General features: G+C 41.1%; 2 protein-coding genes across 2 annotated transcripts in view; one reads left to right on the top strand and one right to left on the bottom strand.

Moving 5' to 3' along the window:
• vezt (vezatin, adherens junctions transmembrane protein) overlaps positions 1-11,914 on the bottom strand; it is a 122,727-nt gene extending 110,813 nt beyond the window's left edge. Inside the window, exon 1 of the mRNA XM_072241465.1 lies at positions 11,671-11,914. Within this exon, the coding sequence (XP_072097566.1) occupies positions 11,671-11,706 (36 nt within the window). The 5' untranslated portion in view covers positions 11,707-11,914. The remainder of the gene's footprint in view (positions 1-11,670) is intronic.
• A 6-nt stretch (positions 11,915-11,920) lies between these two features.
• Positions 11,921-22,815, top strand: part of fgd6 (FYVE, RhoGEF and PH domain containing 6) — a 169,086-nt gene continuing 158,191 nt past the window's right edge. The window contains exon 1 of the mRNA XM_072241464.1: positions 11,921-12,162. Coding sequence (XP_072097565.1) covers positions 12,153-12,162 — 10 coding nt within the window. The 5' untranslated portion in view covers positions 11,921-12,152. The remainder of the gene's footprint in view (positions 12,163-22,815) is intronic.

Genomic DNA, 22,815 nt, shown 5'->3' with positions numbered 1-22,815 from the left:
ATCAACATTAGGAAACATTTTAGACAATCTCTCCTACATCAAATAGTAACGATGTATAATTTTAAATTGAATCAGTGAATGACTAGCACAGATCGAAGAAGAATTAACCAATTTCAGAATCTGTGTCCAGTCTTCTGTCATAAAAGTCAAATTAAGTTCCTTTTCCTAATCTTGATTAATCTTAAATAAAGGACGCTTATCCCATTGTAATAGTAAATTATAAATTCTTCCAGTGGAACCCTTCATCAAAGGGTTCATACCCATAATAGTATCTAACAGGTCGGCATCCAATACGTAAGGAAAATTACTTAATCATTTTTGTAAGAAATATCTAACTTGAAGGGATTGTAAAAATTGTGAGTACGAAAGAGAATATTTATCGACTAATTGTTCAAAAGACATCAGTCTATCTTCTTTAAATACATCCAGAAAATTAATACCTTTATTTTTCCAAAGTAAAAAAATTGGATCACTCAAAGGCGGCTTAAAAAACTTTGTGGTTCCTAACTTGTTGAAGAGGCAAAATAGTTTTCTTTTCACTCCTGGCTGTTTCTGGCATTTCCAAGACTGAATGCTTGAAACCACGGTGAGCACAACAGTTCAGAAGAGTTACTGTTCATTTCCCTCTGACAGACAGCACTGCTTTTTGAACACAAACAGATGCAACTAACACTATTTAAGAACTGTTCACTCCAAGCACGGTGTAGCGTCTAATGGGCACAAGTGCATGGGCCTGACTCCAGTTAGAAGCTGTTCAGCACCAGTCTCCTGTCCCATTTAAGCAGCAGTATCCCAAATAAATGAAGGGAATCCCAGCAATTTTCTTGATTAGTTTTTGTTCTTTAAGAGTTGTCCCAAATAAGTGTCTGCCCCAATTGAATCCACTGTATTTTGTAACAAAAAGGCTAGAGGTGAAAATGCAGATGCACCACTTGCAACTGCCAAATGGTCTTGGAATGGAAACTGGAAGTGTTCACAAACCAAAAGTATTTCCGCCCAGTCCAGAAGGCTGCATTCTGCCTGCTCAAATCATGTTGTTTTTACACAAGCTTATATTGATCTCTGTTGGAATAATGTAGGAAATAGAGGACAGCTGGGAGTGAGATAGAGAATTAAATCTTAGGTCATGACTACAACAAGTTTTTGGACTTCCCATTATAGGAAAGTGAGCAGTAAACAAGTGCACAGTATTGAAGGTTTGATGCTTCAAGTACAAAATGTTTGTAATCCAGGACACCGGGAAGGACAGAGGTAAAAAGAAGGGCAGTTGTGCCACCTCTTGTAGTTGAAATGGGAAGGACTCAAGGAAGGCATGGATATTATCAGATGTAGAAGAGTGACATACAATTCTCACGAGAAACCAGTCCAAACGAGGAGAGCAATGGATGCATTCTGATCTGTTGTAAGTGGAAATTGCTGTAGTGGAAAATGAAAGCAAGGATAATACTAAATTAGTTCTATAAGCAGAGAGCAGGAAAGGAAGGAGAAAGTAGAACTGACACCATTGTAGGTCCAATCAATTTTGTTGCAGTACTAAATAAAACTGAGTGGGAGGGGGTGGGGAAGTAAATATATTGCAAGCACCACTGTGGAAGATTGAAACATCTGAATTTATGTGACCAAGAAAGAGTACAGGAGGACAGACAAACAAGAATGGGAGGTGACATATTCTAAGTGGATGCAGGAGTGAAGGGTCTCGACGTGGATTCAGATCAGTTGACCCTCGCCACCCCACCCTACTGACCAAAAATAAATAAAGGAAAATCTAAGTTCCCAGATCTTCAGAGGATAGCAGCAAGCACTGTTTCACTGGCAACTTTACAACACAGCCCACTAAATTCAAATTGGGCACTTTGTCAAAATTTCAGTGCTTCAAGCAAAAAAAAACTGTCAATTTAAACAACTGTCAGGCACAGTTGCTACTAACAAATTTGAGACAAATTTTAAACTGGCAGAGAAAGATTGATGTTCGTAACTTCTATTTTTATTGTGCAAATAAAATTAAAAGCAACAGAAGCTTGTGGCTTTAATACCTTTAATATGAACTGATGAGCTTTGAGCTTGTCTATTCAGTACATTCACTATCTATCCGTGGGATGAAAATGAACAATGCCATGGCAATTACGAGCTCTAAAAACAACATGCTCACCTCCATAGTAAAAAAAAAGCACCTTGAGCTAGGGTAAATAAGACCATAGAACATGGGAGCAGAATTGGGCCATTCAGCCCATCAAGTCTGCTCCACCATTCCATCATGGTTGATTTATTGTCCCTGTCAATTCCACTCTTCTGCCTTCTCCACATAACCTTTGATACCCTGACTGACCAAGAACCTAACAACCTGTGCTTTAAATATACTCAATTATTTGGCCTCCATAGCCATCTACGGCAATGATTTCCACAGATTCACTACCCTCTGGCTAAAGAAATTCCTTCTCATCTCTGTTCTAAATGGACATCTTTCTATTCTGAGTTTGTGGCCTGCCGTCCAGCAAGTACAGGCCAGTGTCAAATGCCTCTCTTATGTTAACCGTTTCATTCCCAGAATCATTGTGAACTTCCTCTGGACCCTCACCAATGCCAACACATTTTATCTCAGATAAGGGGTCCAGAACTGTTCATGGTATTCTAAGTGCAGTCTGAGCAATGTCATATAAAGCCTCAGCATTACATCCTTATTCTTATATTCAAGTCCTCTTAAAATGAACAGTAACATTGCACTTGCCTTCCTCACCACTGACCCAACCTGTAGTTAACCTTTAGGGAATCCTGCACTATGACTCCCTAATGCAGGATTTGCACTTGGGAGTCCAAGCACAGGACTGCGCCTCCAAAATTATTGGATATTCTTCCTACTTAGAAAATAGTCTACGCCTTTATTCCTTCTATCAAAGTGCATGACCACACACATTCTACAACGTATTCCATTTGCCACTTCTTTGCCCACTCTCCCAATCTGTCCAAGCTCTTCTTCAGACTCCCTACTTCCTCAATACCTGCCCCTTCACCTTTCTTCATATTGTCCACAAATTTTTCCACAAAACTATCAATTCCATCATTCAAATTATTGGCATAACATGAAAAAGCAGTCCATGCAAAACACCATTAGACAACCAGAAAAGGACCCCTCTCCTGTAATACCAAGGCAGCAGACTCAAGTGTGGATGTATTAACATTGCGACGACAAGAAATGTGTAGATAGCAGGAGCATGGAATAGAAATAGTCTTCCATCTAGAGAAGTGAAAATGCTTCTGGAATGTTACATTTAGAATTGAGCTAAATTTCCAATGGTATTTGGACCTCCGGAGACTTGACAGCCTATTCATTATTTAGGGCATATTTATTTTCGATTTAATTTTTCCAAGGGCAATATTCAAAAAGGTATGACAGAATCTAATTATGCAATGTCACATATTAGAAGACAATTCTCAAGAGAGTAGTGTACCTTCTTGACAGATCCATGAAAAAAAAATCATGAAAGCATGCATGAAACAAGTAACTGAGATACAAAAAAAAATGACATTGATCAGTACCAGAAAGCCTTTGCTCCCAGAGAAATACAGTACAATCAGCACTTCCCAGGTCCAGAGATTTTTGCATCAATATCTTCAATCTGACAAGAAATGCTTCCCATCAATAAAGATATTATTTTAAGTTTTACCTACATTACCTTGCTGTAATTCAGCTTTTTAATTTGAGAAGTCATTTTAAAATAGCCTGTTCTGCATAGAGCATTTTTCATTCATTATCTAGTATTTCCTAATTCATCCCCTTTGAAACCTGAAGCACTCATTCCTCAATATTCACTCCAAAGAATACACTTGTCTTTTATTTCTGCATCACAAAGGTTTAGCTTCTTATACAAAAAAAGCATCTCAATTTTGACTATATATATAATTTTGCATTTTATTGCAATTCCAGAAAATGCACAAAATAATTCAACAATATTTGGAGAGAAGTAATTACATTTAAAGATGATGAAATTTGTTCAGAACTGGCAATAGAAAGAAAATAAATTTTAAATTAAAGTGTAGGGGAGAGCAAAGCTAAAGAAAAGATGAAATAGGAATAGGATGGTAGATAAGATTAAATAACCTGATTAAACATTCTGATGAAAAGTGTTATCAGAAGGAAAGCATGGAAAAGACGAATGTACAAAAATTACCAGAAGAAAAGAGAAAACAACAAGTGAAATACAAAAGATGGAAATGCTGATTATCTGGTTTGGTGAATGTGATGTTAAATCCAGAATGCACTTGGTTTTAAGTTGAGGTATTGTTCCTCAACTTACAGTGTTTCAGTGGTGCAAAAGTAGGATATCAGAAACTGTACTCTGATGCAAAAAGATAAAATGACACTTTCAAAGGTTATGAAAGTGATGAAAGTTGATTTAAATAACACCAGAGTAAGCAGCCTGACAGAAAGGTTCAAGTACCAGGAAATACAAATTGGAACTATACTAAGTGGATAATTATGTAATTTTGTAAAGTTTCCTAAGAGCTAGAGATAACCAAACTAATTTCTAACAAAAAAAAATCTAAGATTTCATGAGAAGGCAGATAATCAAGTCTCAGATCAAAACAAAACTCCCAATTTGCAAAGTAAACAAAAAGTTATCAACTGTTATTACTGAGTGGTATTTTGAAAATATCAAATAATCTAAGCTAGATAGTTTATATAACTGCTACCCCAGTTAAGTGACATGGGAAAAAAGGAAATCAGAATTTGTCCAAGAAAAATCAAATTTAGCTTCTTAAATGATGCCATTGTACCTGCCTTAACCACTTTCTTTGGCAGCTCATTCCATATACTCACCACCGTCTGCATGAAAACGTTTCCAGTCAGATCCCTTTAAAATCTTTCCCCTCTCACCCTCTAACTATTCTCTCTAGTTTGGGATTCCCCTACCCTTAAGACTTAACGTTTACAATATCTATACCTTTCATTTTTCTTTCTTTTTTAATCTTTTTATTAATTTTCAAATTCATAAACATAGTAACAGTACTAATACAAAGAGATTGGGATTACATTATTGGTAATTGACATATGCAAGTAAAAACTACAGATAATACAAGTATATTAGACCTCCCAAACTCTTAATATAATTAACCATGATAAAAAGAAAAATGAAAAAAATAAAGGAAAAAAACCCCAAAGTTAAAAAAAAACTAAACTAAACCAAAAACTGATCTAAACAAAACAGAACAAGGCTAGCTATATTACATCGAATACAATCATTAATGTCGTTAACTCCGCTCCTCTATCCGTATATTCTAGGTTAATAAAAAGGATTCGGAAAAGGTCAAACTACATCATACGAAAGCGTTGAATAAATGGCCTCCAAGTCTCTTCAAATTTAACCGAAGGATCAAAAGGGACACTTCTGATTTTTTCTAAATTTAAACATGATATAGTTTGGGAAAACCATTGAAATGTAGTAGGGGAATTGATCTCTTTCCAATTCAATAAAATGGATCTTCTGGCCATTAATGTAACAAATGCAATCATCCGACAGGCTGAAGAGGATAAAGAACCATGTTCCATCATTGGTAAACCGAAAATTGTGGTAATAGGATGAGGTTGTAAATCAATATGCAAAACTGTTGAAATAATATCAAAAATATCTTTCCAAAATTTTTTCAAAAGAGGGCAAGACCAGAACCTATGAGTCAAAGAAGCTACCTCAGAGTGACATCTGTCACAAACAGGATTTATATGGGAGTAAAAACGAGCTAGTTTATCTTTAGACATGTGGGCCCGATGCACCACCTTAATTTGTATCAACATATGTTTGGCACATATAGAGGAAAAGTTAAATAATTGAAAAATATTCTCCCATTTCTCTATAGATAAGTGAAGTTGAAGTTCCCTTTCCCATTCATTCTTAATTTTATCAGATATACCTGGCTGTATTTTCATAATTATATAATAGTTGCTATTAAACCCTTCTGATAAGGATTTAAACCTAAAATTTTTTCCGTGAAATCAGTTGGATATGAAGTTGGAAAGGTAGGTAGCGTAGTATTTAGAAAGTTTCTTATTTGTAAATATCTAAAAAAATAGGATCTGGGCAAATTATATTTATTAGACAACTGTTCAAAAGACATGAAACGGTCATCAAGAATAAATCACAAAAACATTTTCCATATCAGAAAAGCTTGATCCATAAGAGGGTTGGGAAAAAAATTACATATAATAGGGCTTGATAAAATAAGTTTGTTCAAACTAAAAATTGAAACCATATTCGTAATGTGTATTTAATTATTGGATTAACCATTTGTTTATTCACTTTAGAGAGAACAAAGGGAAGCGAAGTTCCTAAAATCGAAACCAATGAGAACCCTTGTACAGAATTACATTCAAGGTTTACCCATTGTGGTCTTGGAATTATATCCCAATCTTCTGTCCAAAATATTAATTGCCCAGTAATAAAATCTTAAATTCAGCAATGCCAAACCACTGTCTTCTTTGGACTTTAAGTATTTTTTTTTAAACTTAGTCTAGGATTTTTATTCTGCTATAAAGGTAAAAATTGAGCTTCAATAAGTCCTTATGCTTCTTAGTAATTTTAACACCCAGATAAGTAAAATAGTCAGTAATCAATCTGAATGGTGAATGTCTATAAATTGGAACCTGCATATTTAATGGGAAGAGTTCACTCTTACTAAGATTCAATTTGTAGCCAGAAGAGTTACTAAACTGAGCAAGCAAGGATATTACTGCCGGAATGGATTTCTCAGGGTTAGAGATCTATAGTAATAAATGACCTGCATATAGTGATAACTTGTGTATCTCATTCCCGCAGGTAATGCCAAGTATATTAGGTGAGTCACGAATAACTATTCATTTTTCAAACATTTCTATAAGGTCACCCCTCATTCCCCTATATTTCTATAAGATCACCCGTCATTCCCCTATATTCAAACATTTCTATAAGGTCACCCCTCATTCCCCTATATTCAAACATTTCTATAAGGTCACCCCTCATTCCCCTACATTCAAACATTTCTATAAGGTCACCCCTCATTCCCCTACATTCAAACATTTCTATGAGGTCACCTCTCATTCCCCTATAAGACCTAGATTGAGCAACACACACAGAATCTGGAGGAACTCAGCAAATGAGGCATCTATGGAGGGGAACAAATAGTCAATGATTTGGACTGAAATCCTTTTTCAGCACTGGAGAAGCAAGGGACAGAAGCTAGAATAATAAGGTGGGTAGAGGGAAAGGAGTACAAGCTTGCAAGTGAGGGAGGATGAAGAAAGAAGGGGGGAGGTGGTAGGTGGAAGAAGTAAAGGACTGAAGAAAACATCTAATAGAAGAGGATAGTGGACTGAAGAAAGGGAAGGAGGAGTGGAACGAGAGAGAGGTGATGGCAGGTGAGGAGAAGAGGAGGGGTGGAGAATAAATCACCATAAGTTACAGAAGTAACCAACCTCTCCTTACACTGAAGCCCTACAGTCCAGGCAAAAGCCTCAATCTTTTCTGCACTCTTTCCAGTTCAACCACATCTATCTTACAACAGTGTTACCAACGTTGTACACAGCATTCCAAGTGTGGTCAAGCCAAAGACGTGTACAACTACATGATATCCCAACTCCAATACTCAATGCCCTGACTAAAGACCCTAACCCTAACCCTAATGCCTTTTTTACCACCGTATCTATAACGATGCTCTCAATTAAGTATGCTCTTGTACTTCTAGGTCCTTCTGTTCCATTACACTCCCTAATATCCTATCATTCATAGTAGAAGTCCTATGCTGGTTTGACTTTCCAAAATGTCTCACCTCATGCTTATTGTTATTGAAATCCATTTACTACTCCTCAGCCCACTTCCTTAACTGATTAAGATCTCCCTGTAATATATAATAACTTTCTTTACCATAACATCACCGCCTAACTTTGTCTCATCTGCTAATTACCGATAAAGCCTTATCCATACATAACCAAATCATTTATATAAATAACAAAAGTCCAAACAGTAAGGTCTTCAACACATCACGAATCACCAAACTTCATTCTGAAAAACAACCTTCAAATACCATTCTTTGCTTCCCATCGCTGAGCCAATTTTGAATCCATTGGACATCAAAGTTGCTGGTGAACGCAGCAGGCCAGGCAACATCTCTAGGAAGAGGTACAGTCGACGTCTCAGGCCGAGACTTTTCGTCAGGACTAACTGAAGGAAGAGTTAGTAAGAGATTTGAAAGCGGGAGGGGGAGGGGGAGATCCAAAATGATAGGAGAAGACAGGAGGGGGAGGGATGGAGCCAAGAGCTGGACAGGTGATTGGCAAAGGGGATATGACAGGATTATGGGACAGGAGGCCCAGGGAGAAGGAAAAGGGGGAGGGGGGGGGGAACCCAGAGGATGGGCAAGGGGTATAGTCAGAGGGAGAAAAAGGAGAGTGAGAGAAAGAATGTGTGTATAAAAATGAATAACGGATGGGGTACGAGGGGGAGGTGGGGCATTAGCGGAAGTTAGAGAAGTCGATGTTCATGCCATCAGGTTGGAGGCTACCCAGACGGAATATAAGGTGTTGTTCCTCCAAAATGAGTTTGGCTTCATCTTTACAGTAGAGGAGGCCGTGGATAGACATGTCAGAATGGGAATGGGATGTGGAATTAAAATGTGTGGCCACTGGGAGATCCTGCTTTCTCTGGCGGACAGAGCGTAGGTGTTCAGCAAAGCGGTTGCTTGAATTTCCAGCATCGGCAGAATTCCTGTTGCTTTTGAATCCATTGGGCTAGCTCTCACTGGATTCCATGGGACCCAACCTTCCAGATCAGCCTACCATTCAGGATTATGTCAAAGACCTTGTCAAACACGATTTCCCCACACACAAAGCCACGTTGACTCTTCCTAATTAGATGTTGGATCTTGTCATTCAGAATCCTCTCCTGTCCTACTGATGTAAGGCTGACTGGCCTGTAATAACCTGGTTTGTGCTTGCTACCCTTCTTAAAGAATGGAACAACATTAGCCACCTTTGAGTCTTCAGTACCTTTAGCAGCAAGCAATGAAGAAGCAAATATCTCTACAAGGGCCTCTGCAATTTTGTCTTGAGCCTGGCACAAAGTTCGAGGATTTATTCAGTCATGCCCTGGGGATTTATCCACCTGAATAAGCTGCAAGGCAGCGAAAACCTCATCCCAGGCAATATGAATGTCTTCCAAAACATCTCTTTGTTGTTCTTATCTCTTGAGTTTTGGCCCAATAAATCCAGGTGGTATATGGCTTGAAAGAGGTGCAGTTTCCAAGCACCTGGAATTCCTGTTCTTTGAGATGGAAGCAGTCAGTGTTTTCCTATCAGCATCAAAGACTCCTTGTAAATTGCTACAGTACATTTTGTTGTTGTTTTCCCCTGTGATGGAGTGCAGGATGAATGTGATGCTAATCAAACAAGCAATTTTGTCCTACTTATTTTGGAACTATATGAAACTAGATATATCCAGATAGTTCAATAGCTCCATTTAATATCAAAGAATCTATACAATATACAACCTGAAATTCTTACTCTCCACAGACATCCTCAAAACAGAAGGGGAAAAAACAAAGAATGAATGACAGAAAAAAAACCGCAAGAACCCCAAAGCACCCTGACCCCTCCAAAGCACAAGCAGCAGCATCAACCCTCCCCCTCCTCACACTTATTCTAGAGCACCACCATTCCCACCACCTACCATGCCAGCAAAAGCAAAGCCTCCAAAGAGAGACCATGGTCTACAGTCCATCAAAAACTAACTGTTCACTCCAACATTTTCAACATCCCACAGGATCTCTTGCTCTCTAACAAGAGAGACAGATATTGCTCCCTCCACAGTGACAGGAGATAATGGTCACTATTTTGATGTTACAGTCAGTCTGAAGCTTTGCTTAATAAAACAAATTTCCATCACATTATTTCCTGCACCTTATTAATAGTTTTAAGACTCCATGTATCACTTTTCAGTCCAGCTCCACATCTGTCTTTGTCCCTCTGTAACCCAAGACAATCTACATTATCCACAATACTGCCAACCTCCATGTCATCTGCAAACCTACTGACCTACTTTTCTGCTTCTTCATCCAAGTCATTTACTAAAATCACAAGGAGTAGGGGTTCCAGAACAGTTCCCTACAGGACACCACTGGTCAACGGCCTCCAGACAGAATACGCACCATTTACTACTATGCATTGCCTTGTGCAGGCTGGCCAGTTCCAAATGCAAGCTGCCAAGTTTCCCTGGAACCCATACCTCCAGACTTTCTGAATGAGCCTACCATGAGGAACCTTGTCAAACACCTTACTAAAATCCATCTACACCACATCCACATTCTATTTCCATCTATTTGTTTTGTCAGTTCCTCAAAAACAGTACTCAGGTTTGAGGCCCAACCTGCCCCCACACAAAGCCACGCTGACTATCCCTAATAAGACAATGCTTCTCCAAATACTCATAAGTCCTGCCCCCTATGAATTCTCTTCATTAGTATACCTACCACTAACATAAGATTATTGGTCCATAATTCCCAGTCATGAGGAGTGTTTGATGGCTCTGGGTCTGTACTTACTGGAATTGAGAAGAATGAGGGGTGATCTCATTGAAAACTATCAAATATTGAATAGCCCCAATAGAGTAGATTTGGAAAGAATGGTGGGGAGTCTAAGACCAGAAGTCACAGAATATACGGATATCCATTTAGAACACAGATTAGGAGGATTTCTCTTGCCTAAGAGTGGTGAATCTGTGGAATTTGTTGCAACAAGTGGCTGTGGAGGCCAAGTCACTGGGCATATTTAAGGCACGGATTGATAGATTCTTGATTAGTCAGGACATAAAGGGATGCGGGGAGAAGGCGGGAGATTGGGGCTGAGAGGGAAATGGGTCAAACATGATGAATGGTAGAGCAGATTCAATGGGCCAAATGGTCTTAAAATCTCAAATGCACAAAGCACTCAGCCGATTAGATGACAACTGTGGAAAGAGAAACAAAACTAAAACTTCAGGTTCAAGACCTTAACAACAGGAATTCTGCAGATGCTGGAAATTCAAGCAACACATATCAAAGTTGCTGGTGAACGCAGCAGGCCAGGCAGCATCTCTAGGAAGAGGTACAGTCGACGTTTCAGGCCAAAACCCTTCGTCAGGGCTAACTAAAGGAAGAGTTAGTAAGAAATTTGAAAGGGGGAGGGGGAGATCCAAAATGATAGGGGAGGACATCTGTCCCATGATCCTCTCATGTCTCCTTTGCCAATCACCTGTCCAGCTCTTGGCTCCATTCCTCCCCCTCCTGTCTTCTCCTATCATTTTGGATCTCCCCCTCCCCCTCTCAAATCTCTTACTCACTCTTCCTTCAGTTAGTCCTGACGAAGGATCTCGGCCCGAAACGTCGACTGTACCTCTTCCTAGAGATGCTGCCTGGCCTGCTGCGTTCAGCAGCAATTTTGATGTGTGTTGGTTCAAGACCCTAAATGAATTTTAAAAAGCTTTCAACAATTACATTATAAGACACATGAAGTTACCACGTAAAGCAAAGTAACAGATCAGTCAGCCTTGAATTTATGAAGTTCATTTAGAATGAAGGCCAATACACGATTGCACCACAATCTGAAATGATAAATGCAATTTAATTGATAAAGAAACCCATAACTTGGGCAACAGAAAGCAGAAGATCACCTACCTCGAGCACCAGATCCTCATCAAACTCCTCACCCATTGCAATCCGCCATTTAAATAGACAAATGCGCGCTCAGCATTCTAGGAATAGTAGTTCTACCCTCTGTTTCACACTGGAAATCGAGGAGAGAAACTGAAACTGAAAACTATGATTCCCATAGTGCTTCGGGGCCGAGGGACAGGCGTTGCTAGCGATGACGTCCGGGCGGCGGTTGACGTCACAAGGGACGCTGGTGCCGCGGAGGGAGGGAGGGTGCTCGGGCTGTAGAGGGCGCAGTGCACGCTCCCGGTGACGGCGGCGAGCAATCTGGAACGGGATTCCCTCAGTGGCCGCGATGTACTTTGTCTGAGATTCCTGTTGCCGCGCAGTCGGGAGCCGCAGATCGCCTCCGTCGTTTCGGTGTGCGGGAAGCGGGTGCGAATGGCTGGGAAGCAGGCGGAGGACGTGGGGCGATAGGGAGCGCCTGGGCACGGCAGCCCCGCAGCATGAGCGCAGGTGAGACTCGGGCGCAAACTTCTCGCTGCACCGGCCGCTCCTCCGCCGAACTTTGCGCCAGGTGTTTACCCCAGCCCTCGGCTTTCACCGTGGTCTCGGTGGTGAGGCGGAGTGAGGACTGGAAGGACTCGCTTTTGTCACCGTGTTTATTGTGCCCGGAAATATTCCCGAGACACTCATTACCCCGGGCTGGGCTCCCTACTGCAGACTGCAGAACGACCCAATCCTTTCTTTAGAAAACTTTGTTTCTCTCTCTCTCCGTGGTGAAATGTTTCAACCGGTAACTCTGTTCTAGATTTTTTTTTCTTGCCAGGATGAAGTGGAATTTCCTACTCTTTAGTTTTGTGGTGTTAATGGTTTCTTCAATCACTTTCGGTTAAGTTAGTGCCCTCGTTCAACCTCTGTACATATAGCGAGGTGTATCTAATAGCAGAGATTTGCACATTCAGTCTTGGCGATGTGGTTATTCATTGACCACACAGTTTACCATCTGTCGTTTTTTATCGAACTTCGGGAAACTCCTTTTGAGGAAGTCAACCTTGTCCAAGTTTGTCTTTCAGTCTTTCGACAAGGGCTGTACTAAATCCCAACCAGAGCCAGCTGCTCAGAATCCTTTTGTACTGGTGTCATATATCCTTTCGTTTCCAGTTTGCACATTGTGACCCAACACAACAGCGTAGTCCCGTTTTTAGATTCTGACGACTGCCGTTCTTAAATCCTTTTGCCAAAACATACAACGCAGAGTAAAAGCCTTTGGACGATGTGCAAAATAGTCAACTTTACTGTGAGCTGAATTAATCTAACTTATTATTTTATTTTAATGCAATTACCATCCTTGAAATCTGTATCAATAGAGTAATTAGGTGCTCCGTTGGTCGGAGGAAGTAAATATTTTAAAGAAAATTTAATTATGATATTGACGGGTGACAACTGCAGCCTCGCCAGGGTTTCCATCTGCAGGAATAAGTAATTTAAAACCTTTGTTTTCGTGTTGAATACATTTGACCCTTTTGTCTCCGTGTCGCATCTGGTTTGTATTTTGGAACTGCATATTATTAGGGAATTCTTTGTATTTAATTGGGCATCACAAAAATAGTAATTGTGTAAATTTTGGGGAGCAGCTGTGTTTCTGGCACTTATAATTATCTAGCCCTAAAGTGCAGAATGTCAGATGCTTTCTTTTTATAGCTGTGACCACTGGTTAAATGACTGGTCACAGCTGACGCTGAAACCCATTATTTCCTGGTCATGGAAGCTTTGTTCTCAGGGGACAGGCCTTAATCTCATATTTCTGAAAGCTCCAATGCAGGTTTAGACATTTTAAAAAGGAATGTGTTGTGTATCATAGTTTACAATAATTTCACGAAGAAATTGGTAATTTTCAGCCATAGTGTATAAACTGAGTGTTTGTATGAGTGTGCAGTGAAGAATCAGTAGGATATTGGAGTGATTGTGCTTTGTTTACTGGTAGGCGATCAGAAAGTTGGCTTGGATTTTGCCTCATTGATTCTTATTCAACATCTTTTGCTGGATTGCATGGATAGTATTTGTCCCAACATACTCGTTTGCTGTATATTAAAGTTACTGGGCATAGATGCCAGAATGTTAGAATAGAATCCTCACTTACTGGGAATGAGAAAAGTTGAAAAAAGTAGAGGGGAGATGAGCCATGTGCTGTCGTCAAAACAAGAAAGTTGTAAGTGTCAACTTAAACTCATTTTCAGTGCAGCAAAACAACAATCTGCTAAATTATGAAGTTCAAAGTAATTTTATTATCAAAGTACCTGTCACCCTATACTACCCTGAGATTCATTTTCTTCAACACATTCACAGTTGATAGAATCTATTAAAAACCACATATAACAGAGATGTAGAAAAAAGTGTGCAAAAGACAACAAACTGTGTAAATATACAAAATTAAATAAGCCATGAATATCAAAAATACCAGTTGTAGAGTCCTTATAAGTGAATCCGATTATTGTGAAATCAGACCAGTATTGGAGTGGGTGATTATCCCCTGTGGTTCAGGAGTCTTATGGCTGAGGGGTAGTAACTATTGGTGAATCTGGTGGTGTGGGATTTGAGGTTCCTGTACATCCTTCCTAAAGGAGAAGAGACCGTGGCCTGGATGGTGAGGGCTCTTGATGACAGATACTGCTTTCCTGCAACAGTACTCATCGTAAATATGCTCAGTGGTGGAGAGAACTTTACCTGTGATGCACTGGACTTTTTGTTTTTTGCATTTCTGTTCAATTACTTGAATATTTCCATACCAGTCTGCAGTGCAACTAGTCAGGATCCTCTCCACCTGTAGAAGTTTGTCAATTTTAGATGACTTGCTGAATTTTCACAAATCTATAAGAATGTACAGGTGCTGTCGTGCCTTCTTTATAATGGCAGTTATGTGCTGGACCCAGGTCAGGTCCTGTGAAATGATAATGCAGAGGAGTTTAAAGTTGCTTATTCCCTCCACCTCTGATCCTCTGAGGATTTGCACATGGACCTCTGGTTTCCTCTGTCTACAGTCAGTAATCAGCTCTTTGGTTCTGCTGACATATAAAATATATAAATATCAATGAAAGGCCAGATCCACTCACTTTCCCACTCATTCACTAAAAATCACTGAGTTCTTCCTGCCTACTCTGAGTACTCTTATGCTGTCTGTTGCAAAAACCATTTTCAATGTTCCATTTAATGTCGGAGGAATGTATGCAATATACATCCTAAAATTCTTGTTCTTCACAGACATCCACAAAAACAGAAGAGTACCCCAAAGAATGAGTGACTGTAAAAATGTTAGAACCCCAAAGCCCCCGCTATTCCCCCCTCCCACACACAAGCAACAGTAAAGCAGTGACCCTTTCCCACCCACTTCTGCAAAAACAAGCATAGCTCCCTCCACCTACCAAGCAAGCAATAGCAAAGCCCCCAAGAAAGACGATGATCTGCAGTACAACAAAAACGAATAGTTCACCTGACAATTTGACATACCACAGGCTCTCTCTGTCCCCAATAAAGGGAAAGAATGGTGTTCCCTTTCACAGCAAGGGGGGAACACAATAAAGGGAAGGAATGGTGCTCCCTTTCACAGCGAGGGGGAAACACAATAAAAACAATTTGCTGATTTGTGATGGTTAAGCCTGTGGCATTGCTTTTTTCCCCCAAATTCTCCAACCTGAGAATTGGCGACAAACTCTCCTCCACCAATAAGAGAGTGAGAGAGAGTCACCAGAGCCTCTGGTGGCTGATCTGCTGCTCCCGATGTTCCGTTTTCTCCCCCGTTGCTCTAGTTGGGGGCGCCAGCATAGAATCTGCAGATGATTGCGAAGGAGTCACGGTTAGCACCATCATAGCTCTGCCCCTCTGCCCTTTTAACATAGCATCCCACAATTCCTGGTGACTTTTGAGTGCTGGTACCCTAAACTGCTTCCTAATTTTTAACTTGTGTTCCCTGATGTCAGCACAACATTGTCTGTTTCCCCTTAATCTTCAATTTTAACCAGATATTTGTATGTGTGATATGCGAGGATGCTGTGGCAGTGTAACAGTTAGTACAACACCATTATAGCTCAGGACGTTCTTTATATATTTAAAAATTTGAAGTTGCTGACCCTCTCCACCTCTGATTTCCCCCGGTGAGGACTGGCTCATGGATTTCCGGTCTCCTCCTGAAGTCAATAATCAGCTCCTTGGTTTTGCTGACATTGGGTGAAAGGTGGATGTTGAGGCACTCAGCCGTATCTGTGGTGATGGAGGTGGTGGAGGAGATGTTGTTGCCAGTCGGAACTGACTAGGGTTTGCAAATGGGGAAATCGAGGATCCAGTTGTACAAGGAGGTATTGAGGCCAAGGACTTGGAGCTTATTGATTAGCTTTGAGGGGATAATAGGATTGAATGTAGAGCTGTCGTTAATGATTAGCATCCTGATGTATGCATCAATAACTACCATCCGATGGTGCTTGTGTCAGCTGTAATGAAGTGCTTTGAGAGATTGGTTATGATGCAAATGAATTCCTGGCTTAGAACTGAGCAGAATCGGCTCCAATTCGCTCACCTCCACAACAAGTCGACAGCAGATGTGATTTCTTCAGGCCCTTACTCTGCTCCAGATTATGGAGCAAGAACTCGTACGTAAGACTGCTGTTCACCAACTACAGCGGGGCATTCAACACAAACTCATTTTCCAGGTTCAAGACCTGAGCTTGTGTATCTCCCTCCGCTAAACCTCGATTTCCTCATCAGTTGTCCTTAATCAGTTACGATTGGCAACAATGTCTGTTCCTCACTGACCATCAACACAGGTGCTCTGCTCTCTATACTTGCATGACTATGTAGTTATTGACAGTTCCAATGCCGTCTTCAAATTGTTTTGGGGCCACAATTTTTTTTCTTTTCCTTTCCTCCTTTATATTGGCTCAGGGTATCCTGTTGCAGGATGTGGGAAGGGCAGGGAGACCTCCAGTGTCTGACGACTACTACTGCGAGAAGTGCATCCAGCTACAGCTTCTAACAATCTGCGTTAATGAGTTGGAGCTGGTACTGGATGAACTCCAGCTCATTCAGGAGGCTGAGGGGGTGATAGATAGGACAAATAGAGAGGTAGTTACACCCAAGGTGCAGGACACAGGAAACTAGGTGACAGGCAGGAAGGAGAAAGCGGTTGAGGAGCCAGTGCAGAGTACACCTGTGGCCATTACCTCAACACTTTGGATACTGTCAAGGGAGAGGGAGGTTAGGGTGACCTAATAGAGGAAAGTCACAGTGTTCGAGTCACTGGCACTGAATCTGCCTTTGTGACTCATAAAGGAAGGGGGGGGGAGGCGAAGAGGCATTCTGTGGTGATGAGGGGATTTGTCAGATAGGGAAGCCAGCATGAGGTACGCGATTCCTGGATGGTTTTGTTGCCTTCTGGGTCCAGGAAACCTTGGATTAAGTCCTCAGCATTCTTAAGTGGGAGGGTGAACAGCCAGAAGTTGTGGTCCATGTAGGTACCAATGACATGAGTTGGATGAGTGACGAGGTTCTGCACAGTGAGTTCAGGGAGTTAGATGCTAAGATAAAGAGCAGGACCTCCAGAGTTGTGATCTCAGGATTGCTACTCATGCCACATGTTAGTGAGGCCAGAACTAGGAAGATTATACCGTTTACTACGTGGCTAAGGAGTTGGTGTAGGAGGGAGGGCATAAGATTTTTGGATCATTGGGCTCTCTTCAAGGGAAGATAGGACCTGTGCAGTAGGGACGGCTTGCATCTGATCTGGAGGGGGAGTAATATCCCAGCAGGAAGATTTGTTAATGGTGCACGGTGGGGTTTAAACTGGAGTTGCAGGGGGATGGGAACCAGAGTGCCAAAACAGTGGAGAGGTTGTGAAGGCAGATGTTGGTAAGACCTCAGGCAAAGTTAGGAAGCAAAAGTTTGAGCATGGTGCAACTAGCATCCTGAGCTGCCTATAACTCGATATAAGAACTATCATAGGAAAGGCCGATGATAGTGCTAAAGATAAGGTAACTGGTTTACAAATGGGGGCAATGTGTAGTGAGGAGCGGCTGATGTTGGGGCAAAATTGCAGTCAACAGGATGAGCTGCAATGTAAAAGGTGGACAAAATCGAAAAGGGTGAATACAGAACTGAAGGTGTTGTATCTGAATGTGCGCAGTACAGGTGTCCCCCGCTTTTCGAACGTTCACTTTACAAAACCTCACTGTTACGAAAGACCTACACTAGTACCCTATTTTCACTTTCAGAAGGTGTTTTCACTGTTAAGAAAAAAAAATCAGCGTGCGAAAAAATCAGCGCGCGATAAAGGCAGCGCACGCCCCGAGCAGCTGCTCTCCCCCGGATTCGGAACGGCATTCTCACCAGCATTGCTTTAACACGTGCCTGTGAGCAGCCGTTTGCAAGATGAGTTCTATGGTATCAGAAAAGCCTGAAAGAGCTCGTAAGGGTGTTACACTTACGGTAAAACTAGACATAATTAAGCGTTTTGATCATGGTGAACGAAGTAAGGACAAAATGAGTTTGGCTTGTGGAAGCTGACGAAGATGATGTTGAAGAGGTTTTGGCATCCCATCACCAAGAACTGACAGATGAAGAGCTGATGCAATTGGAAGAAAAAAGGATAACAATCGAAACCAAATGAGTAATGATAAAGTACACCTTTAATTTTGAAAGGGTACGTCGGTTTAGGGGATATTTGCAGGATGGTTTGAGTCCCTATTAAAGAACTGTGTGATATTAAAATGCACGAGGCTCAGCAGTCAAGCAAGCCTTCCACATCAGCCACAGCAGACGACGAACCTCGACCTTCGACATCGAGGCAGGCAGTCATAGGAGAAGATGAGCTGCCTGCTCTAATGGAAACAGGCGACGAGATGACACCCTAGTGTCCCACCAACCCAACCCCCAGGCCACGGACAGATACCGATTCGCAGAGAATGCAAAGGTAGCCGGGAGGCACACAGCACATCTTTAAGAAAAAAGCCGAAATAAACATGCTAATTAATTAGGTGCTGCCAACACGTAATTGTCGGCCCAGATCAGAGACGACGCAATCGGAAATCGGCACTGATCTGGGCTGACAATTACGGGCAGCACCTAATTAATTAGCAATGTTTGTTTCGGCTTTTTTCTTAAAGATGTGCTGCGTACCTCCCGGCTACCACTGGACCCCTGCGTTCTTCACGGCAATGTATTGCTCAGTGGCTTGGAGGATGGGGGCCACTGCACCACCACAACCTGCGATGACTCAGTCTAACACACCATCATCAGTGTGCTTGGCGCTGTCTTCCCAATTCCAGTAAGTGATACACTGTACATACATTATTTCCACTTTATATCAGCTGTATATTTTTACGTGTTATTTGGTATGATTTGGCAGCTTCATAGCTTAAAGGTTACTGGAGAGCGCTTGCGCCGTGTTTTTGCCAACAGTGCTTGCGTGAGATTTTCTGCCGACGGCGCTTGCGTGAGATTTTCGCTCCGGAGAACAGTTCAGTAATGATTGTAGAAAAGTATTTCTACTTTATATGGGCTGTGTATTTATCATATCATTCCTGCTTTTACTATGTGTTACTGTTATTTTAAGTTTTATGTGTTGTTTGGCATGACTTGGTAGGTTATTTTTGGGTCTGCGAACGCTCACAAAATTTTCCCATATAAATAAATGGTAATTGCTTCTTTGCTTTACGACATTTTGGCTTACGAACTGTTTCATAGGAACGCTCTACCTTCGAATGGTGGGGGAAATCTGTATATGGAATAAAGTAAATGAACTTGTGGCACTGTTACAGATTGGCATGCATGATGTTGTCGGCATCACTGAATCATGGCTGAGAGAAGATTATTAATGTCCAGGGATACACATTGTATCGTAAAGACAGACAGGTGGGCAGATGGGGTGGTGTTACTCTGTTGGTTAAAGAAAAATGAAATCAAATCATTAGAATGAGGTGATGGGGGTCGTAAGGTGTTGAATCATTGTGGATAGAACTAAGGAACTGCAAGGGTAAAAAGACTCTGATGGGAGTTGTATACAGACCCCCAAACAGTAGTAAGGATGTTCTACGAGTTACAACAGGAGATAGAAAATGTGTGCCAAAAGAGTCCTGACGAAGGGTCTCGGCCTGAAACGTCGACTGCACCTCTTCCTAGAGGTGCTGCCTGGCCTGCTGCGTTCACCAGCAACTTTGATGTGTGTTGCTTGAATTTCCAGCATCTGCAGAATTCCTGTTGTTTGTGTTACAATAGTCATGGGGGACTTCAATATGCAGGTAGTTTGGGAAAATCAGGTTGGTGCGGGATTACAGGAGGGAGCAATTTCTAAAGTGTTTACAAAATGGCTTTTTAGAGCAGCACGTGGTTGAGCTCACTAGGGGATCAGTTATTCTGGATTGGGTGTTGTGTAATGAACCAGATTAGATTAGAGATTTAAGGTAAAAGAATCCTTTGGGGAAAAATGATCATAATATGATCAAATTCACCCTGGAATTTGAGAAGGAGAAGCTAAAGTCAGATGTATCTATATTACAGTGGAGAAAGGGAATTACAGAGGCATAAGAGAAGCCAGAATTGATTGGAAAAGAACACTGGCAGGGATGATGGCAGAGCAGCAATAGCTGGAATTTCTGGAAGCAATTTGGAAGGGACAGGATATGTACATCTCAAAGAGGAGAAAGTATTCTAAAGACAAGATGCCACAACCATGGCTAACAAGAGAAGTCAAACCCAGCATAAAAGCCAGAGAGAGGGCATATAATAGAGCAAAGATTAGTGTGAAGTTAGACAATTGGGAAGCTTTTAAAAACCAACAGAAGGTAACTAAAAAGTCCTAAGAAGGTAAAGATGGAATACGAAAGTAAGCTAAGCTAGCCCATAGTATTAAAGAGGATAACGGAAGTTTCTTCAGATTCATAAAGTGTAAAAGAGAAATGAGAGTGGATATCGGATTGCTGGACAATGATGCTGGAGAGGTAGTATTGGGAGACAACAAAATGGAGGATTAACTGAATAAGTACTTTGCATCAGTGTTCACTTTAGCAGACACTAGCAGTATGATGGCAGTTCCAGGGGTCAGGGGTCATGAAATGTGTGAAGTTACCAAAACTAGAGAGACGGTTCTTGGGAAACTGAAAAGTTTGAAGGTAGTTAAGTCACCTGGCCAGATGGTGTATACCCCAGGGTTCTGAAGAGATCTTGAAGGCATTAGTAATGATCTTTTAGGAATCACTGAATTCTGCAATGGTTCTGGAAAACTGTAAAGGTTATTCCACTCTTCAAGAAGGGAGAGAGGCAGAAGACAGGAAGCTATAGGCCAGTTAATCTGAACTCAGTAGTTGGGAGATGTTAGTTTCAATTATTAAAGGTGAGGTCTCGGGGTATTTGGAAGCACAGGGTAAAATAAGCTGTAGTCAGCATGGTTTCCTTCAGGGAAAATCTTGCCTGATAAATCTGTTGGAAACCTTTGGAGAAGTTAACAAGCAGGATAGACAAAGGAGAATCTGTTGAAATTGTGTATATGGATTTTCAGAAGATCTTTGACAAGGTGCCATATATAAGGCTGGGGTCTATGTTGGGACTGATTCTTTTTACATTATATGTCAATGATTTGATGATGGAATTGATGGCTTTGTTGCAAAGTTTACAGGCGGTATGAAGATAGGTGGGAGAAACAGGAAGTTTTGAGGAAGTAGAGAGGCTACAGAAGGACCTAGACAGATTAGGAGAATGGGCTGTTACATAGCTTGTGGGTATCTTGTGACTGTCTTATGAGCATGACGTAATTGACTATCTTATGAGCATGATGTAATTGACTGTCTTATGATCATGATGTAATGGTCTTGTGGAGGTCACATGATGTAATTTTCTGCCAGTGTGAGGTCATGTGATGACATGTTCCCAACAGGTATAAAGGGAACCCTGTTGTGACACAGTTAGTTTCAGTTTAGTTTGGTGTTAGTTCGCTGTTATTCTGTTTTGCTGCGTATTTGTCTCATGACACAGTTTTGTTTTAAAACGGAGTTTTTCTTTCTATTTTAAGGTGCAAAGATTGGTGCTGGCAGTTTCGCCCATTGCTGCCAGGTTTGTGTGTTGCATCTGTAATTTTTACCTTACAGTAGTTTTGGAGAGTGAAGACCTTACTAAAGTACGGGAACCTTGAAGGGTCGAATAAAGTTGGAGTCATTCGGCGGTTTAATAAAGGATCGACCTTATTGAGTATTCGTTCAGAAATGGTGACCTGTATCTGAGTTAACTCCTGCAAGAGCAGGGAAGTTTGTGTAGTGTTCACTCGCCAGAAAAAGATTAGTTCCTTTAAGCCATTTTATTTCCTTCGTCGTGAATCCTTTGGAGAATCAGCAGTAACGTCACATCTTTGAAGAAATCTGTTTCCAGAGAAGTCTCTCCGTATTGACTGTGTAAATCACTTGGACTTTCGAATTTACCATTTTAAGAATTGTTTTCAAATTTACCCTTTTAAGAACTGTTCCCGAGTTGCAGTATAATAGTTAACTTCCGGTTAAGTTAGTTGTTTGGAATACTTTTCTCTATTGTTGAGCAGAGTTTAATAAATGTTTGTTTTTTTATAAAACCTGACTCAATTGATAAATCATTGTTGCCGGTCACGTGACAAGGCAGAGAAATGGCAGATGAAATACAGTGTCAGGAAGTGTATGGTCATGCACTTTGCTAAAAAGAAATGGAAAGGTTGACTTCTTTCTAAATGGAGAGAAAATTTTAAAAAGAGCTGAGATGCAAAAGAACTTGGGAGTCCTTGTGCAGGATTCCCAAGAAGTTAATTTGCAGGTTGAGTCTGTGAGGAGGAAGGCAAATGTGATGTTAGCATTCATTTCAAGTGGACTGGAGTATAAAAGCAAGGATGTAATGTTGAGACTTCATAAATCATTGGTGAGGCCTCACTTGGAGTGTTGTGAGCAGTTTTGGGCCTCTATCTTAGAAAGGATGTGCTAAAACTGGAGAGGGCTCAAAGGAGGTTCATGAAATTGATTCCAGGATTGAATGGCTTGTCATATGAAGAGTGTTTGATGGCTCTGGGCCTGTATTCTCTGGAATTTAAAAGAATGAGGGGTGACCTCATTGAAACTTATCAAATGCTGAAAGGCCTGGATAGTGTGGATGTGGAGAGAATGTTTCCTGTGG

The sequence above is a fragment of the Mobula birostris genome, chromosome 23 (assembly GCF_030028105.1).
Source record: "Mobula birostris isolate sMobBir1 chromosome 23, sMobBir1.hap1, whole genome shotgun sequence".
Classification (NCBI taxonomy): domain Eukaryota; kingdom Metazoa; phylum Chordata; class Chondrichthyes; order Myliobatiformes; family Myliobatidae; genus Mobula; species Mobula birostris.
The sequence above is the reverse complement of the archived record's forward strand: the minus strand, read 5'-3'. Positions and strand labels throughout refer to the sequence as shown.